We start from the raw sequence: 10695 nt of genomic DNA, 5'->3' as shown, positions 1-10695 counted from the left end.
CGTGGGGGTGGGGGTAGTAACTGAATGCGTCACAGTGCTTTGGCTACGTTCATGATTAATCTGTCCCTCTGTTTCTGGTCTGCAGAGATTCCATCATGGGAACTAATGTACTGCTGGGCCAGTCTAGCAGCTGCCCTCGAATAACAGTGTGTGTACCTCTCGTAGTCCAGTACTACCACACATGCATAAATTCATAATCTCGTTCGCCTACTTGCCACGGTACTACTACGTGCATGCTAGCTACCACATCACGTTAGGTGTAGCTCATCTACCACCGATTTTGTTGCCTGATCTGTGGTACGGTTCCTTCTCTTCTCCGATTGGCAGCTAGTACTTACCTGCTAAAGAAATCTTAAGTGGTTCAACACTTCATCCAAACGAGATCCTGTATGCATGCATGTATGCTCACTTGACCTGAATGACACAGAGAGTGAGATCGCTCCTGGGTGATTAGAACAACCTGATCATGGCGTATTTGTGTGAGAAGATCTGTGGCTTAATTCAACCGCCACCGTCCCTCGGCCTAGCTAAACTCCAACTCTGAACACCATCATCAGCTTGTTGTTGTTAGGTGCACGATCGCTAGCTCTTCCACGCATATGCTAGTACAAGAACTTGGTTGGTTAGTCAGTATCATCACTGTACTTAATCAATTGTTTACATCCATCGACCTGTGGTGACGTGCTCGTATCAGTCCCCCGCGACGGCGACGTGTCCACGAGTTTCTCCGTCAAACGCCAGCAGCTGCTGAAAACCACCTACTCCTACTCCAGAATGAATTTGGAGCCCATGAATTAGTTCCAGGTAGTAACACTGAGGAAATTACCCGATCGATAATTAATCAATCTATTTTTTTTGAATTTTATAATTAATCAATCTTGCCATGCATGCGTGCCCCATTTATTCTCGTCCTGATATCGCGTCCACGACAGAGCAGCGTACCATGGATATATACAAGAATAAAATTTATCTCATATACTTCCATGCTTGTTCATAATCAAATGAGATGAGTACGGCAGCTCTAGGTGAGGGTAACGTCTGGTATGGTGAGCTTTCATCCCTTCTGGGCAGTCGTAACGGAAACAACTGGTGAGTGATGACTGCTTGACTGTGACTGGTGAGAATCGATAATCATGGGACGAAGAAATGTGCGTTCGCGCATATGCGTGTCCTCTACCTGGGTGGGTGGCAACCAATTCAATCCAAACTGAATACCACTACTATCCATTTTGGTTTCTGATTTCTTCTTCCCTTCGGATTTGCATAGCGATTCATATTTAAAGATGCTCAAAGCTCCCCCCAAAAAAAAGCAGTGTCCAAAGCTTTTTTATCTTCTTCTTTTTTTCAATAGAAGTTTTCAATCTATTCAGCAATCATGGCAGTATAGAGAATACAAGAGGTCATGAAAGTTTCAACCAGATCTATGGACCATCTAGCGACGACTACAAGCAATAGAGCGAGCCAAAGGCCGCGCAGCGCGTCATCGCTGGCAGGCGAGCCGCGCGAGAGCCGGCGGCGGTCGCAGATGCAGGGCTGGCATGCGGGGACAGAGGCAGTATGCTGTATGCCTACGAGTCAGTTTCCCAACTGGGTGAGAACCGTAGGTTTAACTAAGGTGAAATCGGACCTGTTCGTGCCCGTGCCTGACCATACCAATTGTTTCGTGCAACAAACTGAGTTAAACCAACCTGTTATCAAACTGGTTCCGTTTACACCCGAACCAAAACAAAACTATAAGGCAAAACTGACCCAAAACACCCGGTTTAGGTAAAAACCATTCTCAGATTTAGGCAAAACTGTAAGGCGATTATTTCTTTTTCTTCTCTGTTTTTGGTTCTTTTCGAATTATTTTTTCTTCCACTTTTATTTTTATTTTTCTAGTCATTTTTATTCCTTTTTAGAATTCATGACCTTTCAAAATTCATGAGCACCTTTTATAGTTCATGAATAATTCTTGAAATCAAGGAGCATTTTGAAAATTTGCAAACGTATTTTATAAATCATGAACATTTTTTAAATTTGCAAGAAGTTTTTAAACATTCAAGAACAGTTTTTTTATTCCATCAAGAATTTTAGAATTAAGGAGCTATTGCATGTTAGGAGGCTTTGGCCTTGGCTACTGATCTCAATATTTCCCATGTGGTGAACGTGTATAACTGAAAAGATGTGGTGGAAGATATCAGGAATGGTACATCATCAAAGAGATTTCATCCGCGGCAGCTAACTTGGATCTTACTCTTTCATCGTTGAAAGTAGGTATTCTAGCTTGGAGGTGCATAGCCTTACTAAATACGCTCTGAGTCTTTCCAGAGGTCGCCACTTATGCCTCCTTCAGCCTCCTGGTTTTCATTGTATCTGTATGAACATTGTTACTAATTAATAAAGTGGAGCGCGTTTAATCTAAAAAAAAAGATCTTGCATCACACATCAGAGATCAACATATAGATCACGGACTATAGGAACAACCTACAGCTATACCCATTTGGGAGTTCGATTCTCACATAACATGCACCATGAATCCTATATGTCACCTTAAGCAATCAATGGTCATCGTTATATATCGTCAATCACTGGTTTCATTGCTTCATCATTATATACCATCAATCACTAATTTCATTGCTTAATTTTTTTCCTCCATCCACGGCCATATGTTCGGTTCCATGTGACTTTGCTCTTAGCTGGCTTGATCTTCAGTGTGTGCTAGTGTTGGTTGTGTGCATTTTAATTATGTAGAGGTGAGGTGTGTGACCATTATGTGTATATCCCCCATCCTACAGTATGAGTAAATAAAAAAATTGTCCTTTATCAGGAAGAACAACAGCAAATCTGTACGCGGCAAGTGAGCGTTGTCCGCTAGGCCATCCCGATAACATGTTTCATTTTTTTAATCTATTTCTAGTCCTTTTCTGTTTAATGTTTTTTCCCAGGTTATTTTCTTCTTTTCATTTATCTATGGAAACTACTTGAATTACATGAACATATATTGTGGCACGCAAGAGAAACTCTGCTCAAATGTATGAGATTATTTTCAAATATATGAATACATTTGTTTTCCTTACGTGCAAACATTTATTTTAAATAAGAGATGAAGATTTTTTTTTGGATATATGAACATTTACATTCAGTTCCATGCTTATTATTTTGTTGTGCATTATGATTTTTTTCTTGATTATTAACAAGCAAATTTGGATGTAATACTATAAGAATCTTTAAATATTTTTGGATTTATTTTTCAGGACAAAAAAAATACGGAGTAATGGGCATGTAATCTCTTTCTGAGAGAGATTCCAGACGACGAGTGGGCCTGGTGTCCGCAAAGCTCCGAAGACGACGAGAGTCGTCGGCTGCTGCTAATGGATACAGGCCCAGCCCCGAGCCACTCATCCATCCGGGATGATTAGCTTAACTTGGATTTACTCTTTCATCTTCGAAAGTAGGTATTTTAACTTTTGAGGTGCATAGCTTCACTAAATATGCTCTAGGTCTTTCCGAAGGTCGTCACTTATGGCTGCTTCAGCCTCCTGATCTTCATTGTATCCGTATGAACATTTTTACAAATTAATAAAGTGGAGCGTGTTTAACCTAAAAAAGGATTTTGCATCACACATCAGAGATCAACATATAAATCATGGACTATAGGAACAACATATAGCTATTCCCATTTGGGAGTTTGATTATCGGGTAACATGCACCACCGATGGTCATTGTTATAGACTATTTTCATTGTTCATTGTTTATAGACTATATATGTTTGGTTTCATATGAATTTGCTCTTTGCTGCCATGATCTTTGGTGTGTATTAGTGTTTATTTTGTGCATCATAATTACGAAGGTGTGTGATCATTGTGTTTGTATCCTTCGATGCTACAATATGAGTAAATAAAAATCGTCCTTTGTCAGAAAAAAAAACAGAAAATCTATACACGACACGTGAATGTTGTCCACTAGGCTGGTCCCGACAACATGTTTTTTTTAATCTATTTCTTGCCCTTCTCTGTTCAATTTTAATTTCGCATGCTATTTTCTTCTTTTCATTTATTTTGTAGAAAATACTTGAATCCACATGAACATATTTTGTGGCACACAAGAGACACTCTTCTCAAATGTATGAGCTTATATGTTCAAATGTATGAGTGCATTCATTTTCCTTATTATGTGGGAACATTTTTTTTTAAATTAGAGATGAAGAATTGTTTTTTAAAATCATAACGTTCAGTTCCATGCATATTTTCTTGTGTATTATGATTTTTTTCTTGATTATTATCAAGCAAATTTGGATAATACTATAAGAACCATTAAATATTTTTTGGATTTATTTTTTTAGAATAGAACAAACAAAAATAGGTGAGGTAATGGAAGAGAGAAAGAGGGCCTGCTAATGGATACAGGCCCAGCCGCTCATCCATCCGGACCCAACCCAATCCAATCCCCAAAGGAAAACCCTTCCTTCTTCCTCCCCAATCCACCCTTGTCCCCCTCCTCTTCCTCTCAGGCGCCCACCTCCTCCCCTGCCTGCGGCTCAAGCTTCCGTTCCCCTCCAGGCCTCGCGCGCAGAGGCAGGGCGGCGGCGTTCGGTTGTCTTCTCGGCGGCGGGCGGGCAGGCATGGGCGCCAGCGGGGGCGGGGAAGACAAGCCCTTCAATTTCCTCCAGATCCTCTGCGGTGCGTCCTCCTCCTCCTCCGCCTCTCTCTCTCTCTCTCTCTCCCTTATTCTCCATCTCCATCCGTGGATTACTTTACTAGTGGTCCACTTTCGCCTTCTGCAACCTTACTGATAGTTCAGCACACTGGCTAGCTAGCTAGCTTTGCAATTGCATACTACTACTGATTGCTTTGCACATACGGTTCAGAGTTGGGTCTTATAAAACCATCATGTGTCCAGTCTCAATCTCAGGTAGGATAGGACTGGTAGGTGTTGCTTGTTAGGGCCAGAAGCATGCTTTGTCGAGCATCTTTCTTAGGGCCACAAGCATGTCCGCAGTTCCCCATCAAGAAAGCAAGCAGAGCTTCAGAACCTCCTAATTGCAACTTCAGAGGTGCATCTAATTGGCACGAAAATATTCAGTGTCCTCTGACCTATTCAATCTTCTTTCTCGAAATCACACTCAGCTTTTGCTAATAGAGCAAGCGACAGGAACATCATCTTTCTCTCTCAAAACACGCATAATTCACACTGGCCAACAGCGGCCTACCCTATCGGCTGGCTTGCTTAGTTCAAATCCCCTCCTGTTAGCAGGCTAGGCAGGACAAGTCAGCCAAGCCGCTTCGCTTTTGCGGATGCCATTTAGGTGGTTTTTGCAGCGCGGACGAAGCAGGCTCAAGGACGTCCGTTTCCGCCTGCATCCTGACCTGTGGTCAGTCAGAGACCAAGGAAACTGATTCTGTCTACTGTTTTCGTCTGCTCCCTTGCAGAGGGGGTCATAGCCGGAGGAGCTGCCGGGGTCGTGGTTGAAACGGCGCTGTACCCCATCGACACCATCAAGACCAGGCTTCAGGTGAACCACTTATGCAGTACCCACTTTTTACTGTCTGAAGATGTGCAGTTCAGTCCTCCATTTTTTTTTTTGTTTGCAATGGCCGGTCAATTAGACCCCAGAACCTGCTCCCAAGCAGCACGCTACCTTATATTGATGCCCAACATTTACATGGCTACTTGCTTAAGGATGCCAATGTCTGACAGTGCCTGCACCGCAGGCCATGTCTGAACCCGACGTAAATCTAAGTTCCCAATGTGGACAGGCCACAGTATTTTTATGCCTACTTCTAATTTTTCACTGACAAATAAAATTACGCCTTTCATTTATAGTGTGACAGTATCACTTTTCCCTGTTTACTATCTACTAGAGTTTGCTCTGAGAAATCTTATTCTTTTAAATGTTCATGGCTTACAGGCAATGCACAATTCCAGCATGCACATTTTGTCTGACTTGATTTTTTTTTCTTTAAAAACTGCAGGCTGCTCGAGCTGGAAGTCAAATCCAATGGAAAGGCCTGTATTCCGGACTAGGTGGAAATCTTGTCGGTGTTCTCCCGTGAGTCCACACCATGTTAAACAGTTATACAAGTACATGCATTATCTTCACATTGCATCTCCGTTGCATCACAACTTCTCATAAAATGTGCCTATCCATTGTTCATGGCTCCACTTCTGCTTACATACCATGAAATGAAATGGCTCCCAAAATTGCCTCCAGTATATGCTGTTGTGATTTTCCTGAGCTACTTTGTAAATTATTGCAGGGCTTCTGCTCTGTTTGTGGGAATATATGAGCCAACTAAACGGAAGCTACTGGACATGTTTCCTGAAAATTTGAGTGCTGTTGCTCATCTTGTAAGTCCATACACACGTTATGTTGGACTAGCTGATTGCTTACAGCGAGGGACACTCTTTTTTACTTTGTCATGTTTACACTAGCAAGCTTGTCTACGGCCCTTATAACGCTTAAGCCTAAATAATGTTATTTTACACTGTGTTTATGCATTCTTACTCCCTTAAGCATGTTGGTTTATGCCAGCCTTTTTTTCTGAATGAGGATGCTACAGACTGCAGGTGCTGTTGGAGGGTTGGGTGCTTCTCTCATTCGTGTTCCCACAGAGGTCAGTATCTTTTTCTTTTCTATTCCCTGTTCACTAAATGTTGTTTACCATCAAAAATTGATTGCTTTGCGTTCAGGTGGTCAAACAAAGGATGCAAACTGGTCAATTCAGGACTGCGCCTGATGCTGTTCGTCTCATAGTTGCCAAGGAAGGATTTAGAGGTCTTTTTGCTGTATGTATCTTCTGAGCTCTTAGTTTGTGAACAATCTGTTGACCGATATTAGATCTAAGTTTTCCTTGCTATTTCATATATCAGGAGAAATATAATGATTCAAATCCATTGATTTTCCCTAAAATATATATGGACAATTATTAATTTGATTGTTAAGAAAATGCGGTCACATTATACACATCATCATCTTATCCATTCTAACACTAGTTTATTTTTGTTTGCAGGGTTATGGTTCATTTTTACTTCGAGATCTTCCGTTTGATGCCATTCAATTCTGCATATATGAGCAACTTCGAATTGGTTACAAGCTTATGGTACTTAGTCCATCACTGCGGATATACTAACTATACCTATTATTCATTCTTAGCTACTTCCATGAACACACATGCTCTTGTTTCTATGCTTCAGAACACTTACAGTCTTGAATTCTTGATATGGGATTGAGAACTCACACCTACATAGATTTTGTACCTTGATGAATGTTGTTCAGTTCAATAGCATGTCATAGATTTGGGGACATGATTGTTTCGTCGTAACATTGCATTGCTGACACATCCTGATGCCGGTGACTCAGTTATGCAAAATGTGTCTCTGCTTTCTGTTTCCATCAAATCCTATTAGTGCCCCGTGGAGCAGTAATTTCTGTTAACTGTTCTCCAACTTTATCTTTAACTGAAATTATCATGGACCCATTCAGGCAAAGAGGGAGCTGAAGGATCCAGAGAATGCACTAATTGGTGCTTTTGCCGGTAAAACCAAATTTCCCCCAAAAAAATTTGAACTTACATTCTTAACACTTATTGTATTTGCTTTCCCACTTTTCCTGCTTTTATATCCCCCTATTGGCCTAAGACTACTACTTTATATCATGTACCTCATTTCTGCTAGGTGCGATTACTGGCGCTATAACGACCCCCCTCGATGTTCTGAAGACAAGGTTGATGATTCAGGTGGATCCTCCCCCCTTTAAATGGAACATTCCACAGCAAAATCCGCTTTTACATAATTGAGTACTGACCCACTTGTTCCAACTTCCATTGCAGGGGCAAACGAAGCAATACTCCGGAATCGTAAGCTGTGCTAAGACGATCTTGAGAGAGGAAGGCCCAGGGGCATTCTTGAAGGTATAGAACCACTGATATACTCCCTCCGTCCCAAAATAAGTGTCTCAACTTTGTACTGGCTCTAGTACAAATTTGTACTAAGCTCAAGACACTTATTTTGGGACGGAGGGAGTAGCTTTTATTTGTGTGTGAGAGAAAAGCAGTTTAAACTCTTTAAAAATACTCTATTGGATAATCTAATGCTAAGCACAATGCTTCTCATGATTTTGACAATGCTTGCAGGGCATCGAGCCGCGAGTTCTGTGGATCGGCATCGGTGGGTCCATCTTCTTCGGCGTGCTGGAGAAGACCAAGTCGGTGCTCGCTGAGCGGAGCAGCCGCAAGGCTGCGCTGGCGGAGAAGGACGAGTGAACCAACCGACCAAACCAACTGTGCATCCTATGCTGACTCACTCTACACCATTACCCGTTCCTTAAACCTGAAGTTTTGCTCCAAGTTTATGTGGTGGGCTTTGCATTTCTCGTTCCAGAACTATAAGGCATACAATCAGTTTCAAGAGTCTGTTTTGACGTCGGCGATGGTTATGATCCTTTATGAGTCCCTGTAAACATTACTCTCCTTTAATAAAGTTTAGCAGATTGTTCTTCAAAAACTTCTAATCTGAAGAGGGGCCTGCTCTGCCCCTCATGTTGCTTCTGGGTATTCTTTGTCAATTTTGATCTTTACTCTACCATTAATTATTGCATTCACAGAGACTGCTTAATTATCACACTTGCGCTCTTTGCACAAACCACTGTTATTCAACAACAACATATCAGGAGTCATCCTGATGGAAAGTGGAAATCCAGACATGGCCAACCAGTCCCAGGACAGGCATGACAAACCTACCTACAGGAAGGAGCGCATGCGAGGGCGCACGATGGACTGCGCGCCGTCGACGTAGATGGTGGTGCCCGTCATGAAGCGGGAGTCGTCGCCGACCAGGTACAGCACAGTGGACGCCAGGTCCTTGTCCGGGTCCAGCCACCGCCGCAGCGGCATCACCTCCCCGGTCGCCTTCTCGGCCTTCTCTTCCCCAACAGAGACGGGGAACTTGTCCCCCAGGTGCAGGCCGCGGCAGACGGCGTTCACCCTGATCTTGTGCTTGCCGAGCTCCATGGCCGACAGCTGAAAACACAAAGAACATCATGGCAATGTAGGCATTCAGGATTTCTACGAGCATCCAGGATTCTTGGACAACAGGAAGGAAGGCTTACTCTGACGAGCTGGTGAACGGCGCCCAAACTTGTGCCGTATGCCGCCGCCCCCGGATACAATCCTCTCTCGGCGCCGATGATCTGGGTCAAGCACACCACGGAGCCGCCCGACTGCGCATCCCGGAACCGCATCGCCGTGGCCTTTATCAGGAGCCAAGGTGTGATTACATTGACTTTCATGGTCTTGTTGTACTCATCTTCAGTTACGCTGAGGCAGTCTTGCACTTCCCCTGCTCATACAGTCAATCACACATTTCATGGTTGGAAGAGGTCCACGGATGAAATTAGTGGAATATAAGCTGACTAGAAGAGTGAGAGAAGATCTGAAGTTCTGAAGCTCAATTAGGATGATAGTGATCAGCTGGGCTTGGGCGTGTGTATAATTCAGTCAGACTGAAAATTGGGCATGTGTATCACAGTATCTGTCAGTAGTATGTGCATACCCTCGTAGGAGCAACAGTTGACCAAGGCGTGGAGCCCGCCGTCCCCGAAGCAGCGCCACGCCGCGTCCACCGCGGCGCCGACGGCCGCCTCGTCGCAGGCCGCGAAGTCGAGCCCCACCACCGCGACGGCACCCTCTCCACCACCTGCACAGCGCCGCGCCTCCTCCGCCGTCGCGGCCAGGGCGCCCTCGTCGCCAACCAGGACCAGCCTGTACGCGCGCGCGCGTAGATTCAGAACCGAGCAACAGGAAGAAGAAGAGGGGAGGAGAAGGGGAACGGCGGCGAGGTGAGAGGGAGTACCTGCATCCGTGCCTGGCGAGGCCGACGGCGAGCCCCCGCGAGACGGCGTCGGCGCCGCCGTTGCAGGCGAGCAGCACCCGCTTCGCGTAGGCTGCGTCGGCAGCCATCCCCCTTCCCCTTCTTCTTCTTCCCGGCAGCAGCGTGTCAAGTGCGTCGTCGCCTTGCTGCGTGCGTGCCACGTGAGAGTTATAACAAGACAAAATTTACCCAGTCATCATCTGCAATGCTGGGCCACGCCATACACGTTGGCGTTAAAAAAAAATTAAGAATCTCATATAAGTACCAAACGTACGGTACGAGCACGTGCCAGCAGTGGCGTAGCTAGAATTCTGAGAAATTTTTTCTTTATCATGTTATACTTTGCAGATTTCGAGTGTGTGCTTTTTTGTTGTCAAATGTTGTATGGCACTTGAATTAAGTAGAATTTTCCTAAGTGTGCACACCCTTCAGTTTACTTTTAGCTACCCCATTGCATGCAGGCTCCGAACGGCTTTCGAAGGCAAGTTTATTGACGTGAGGATGACAACATTAATTGCCAGGCAGGCATGATAACTTGCGTGCTTCAGGAACTTCCCCCTAACTTGCCATCCTCTCGTCAACTTATGGCCCGTTCAGATCCTCTCTGGCTTCACGCTTCACCAGCTCCGTGTGTGGAGCGATGCCGAACGGCTCAGCTCCGCAAAGCCAGCGTTGGGAAGCCCAGCCCTCCCGCAATGCAATTTCGTGGAGCAACGAAAGTGTAGCTCCTCCAAACGACGAAGAATGAGTTGAATGAATTTACACTAGAATGCCATTCTGAAGTGACTTGCGTACCGTTTCGATTAGATAAAACACGCCTGGGCAAATCAGTGACCTCACGCCTCC

General features: G+C 44.3%; 2 protein-coding genes across 2 annotated transcripts; one reads left to right on the top strand and one right to left on the bottom strand.

The window, feature by feature from the left end:
* Window positions 1-4442: 4442 nt before the first annotated feature.
* Window positions 4443-8484, top strand: LOC119312840 (S-adenosylmethionine carrier 1, chloroplastic/mitochondrial-like). Its single transcript, XM_037588607.1, has 11 exons — window positions 4443-4661; window positions 5412-5494; window positions 5955-6031; window positions 6240-6330; window positions 6543-6596; window positions 6673-6768; window positions 6993-7082; window positions 7466-7517; window positions 7657-7718; window positions 7812-7892; window positions 8115-8484. Exons 1-11 carry the CDS (start codon window positions 4604-4606, stop codon window positions 8241-8243), a joined length of 873 nt encoding a protein of 290 aa, XP_037444504.1. The 5' UTR covers window positions 4443-4603; the 3' UTR covers window positions 8244-8484.
* An 88-nt stretch (window positions 8485-8572) lies between these two features.
* Window positions 8573-9983, bottom strand: LOC119312841 (4-formylbenzenesulfonate dehydrogenase TsaC1/TsaC2-like). The gene is made up of 4 exons (XM_037588610.1): window positions 9832-9983; window positions 9532-9740; window positions 9089-9318; window positions 8573-8999 (listed from the first exon to the last, which is right to left on the bottom strand). The coding sequence occupies exons 1-4, from the start codon at window positions 9936-9938 to the stop codon at window positions 8721-8723; spliced, it is 825 nt and encodes a 274-aa protein (XP_037444507.1). The 5' UTR covers window positions 9939-9983; the 3' UTR covers window positions 8573-8720.
* Between the last annotated feature and the right edge of the window lie 712 nt (window positions 9984-10695).

Source organism: Triticum dicoccoides, chromosome 5B, assembly GCF_002162155.2.
Source record: "Triticum dicoccoides isolate Atlit2015 ecotype Zavitan chromosome 5B, WEW_v2.0, whole genome shotgun sequence".
NCBI classification, from domain to species: domain Eukaryota; kingdom Viridiplantae; phylum Streptophyta; class Magnoliopsida; order Poales; family Poaceae; genus Triticum; species Triticum dicoccoides.
The sequence above is the reverse complement of the archived record's forward strand: the minus strand, read 5'-3'. Positions and strand labels throughout refer to the sequence as shown.

Excerpts from the sequence above, each read along its gene's own strand:
- LOC119312840 (XM_037588607.1), top strand. The coding sequence starts at position 4,604 with ATGGGCGCCAGCGGGGGCGGGGAAGACAAGCCCTTCAATTTCCTCCAG. Across the intron at positions 4,662-5,411 it reads TTTCCTCCAGATCCTCTGCG|AGGGGGTCATAGCCGGAGGA; the intron begins GTGCGTCCTCCT and ends GCTCCCTTGCAG. Across the intron at positions 7,518-7,656 it reads ACTAATTGGTGCTTTTGCCG|GTGCGATTACTGGCGCTATA; the intron begins GTAAAACCAAAT and ends CATTTCTGCTAG.
- LOC119312841 (XM_037588610.1), bottom strand. The coding sequence starts at position 9,938 with ATGGCTGCCGACGCAGCCTACGCGAAGCGGGTGCTGCTCGCCTGCAAC. Across the intron at positions 9,741-9,831 it reads CTCGCCAGGCACGGATGCAG|GCTGGTCCTGGTTGGCGACG; the intron begins GTACTCCCTCTC and ends GCGCGCGTACAG. Across the intron at positions 9,319-9,531 it reads CAACTGTTGCTCCTACGAGG|GGGAAGTGCAAGACTGCCTC; the intron begins GTATGCACATAC and ends CTGTATGAGCAG.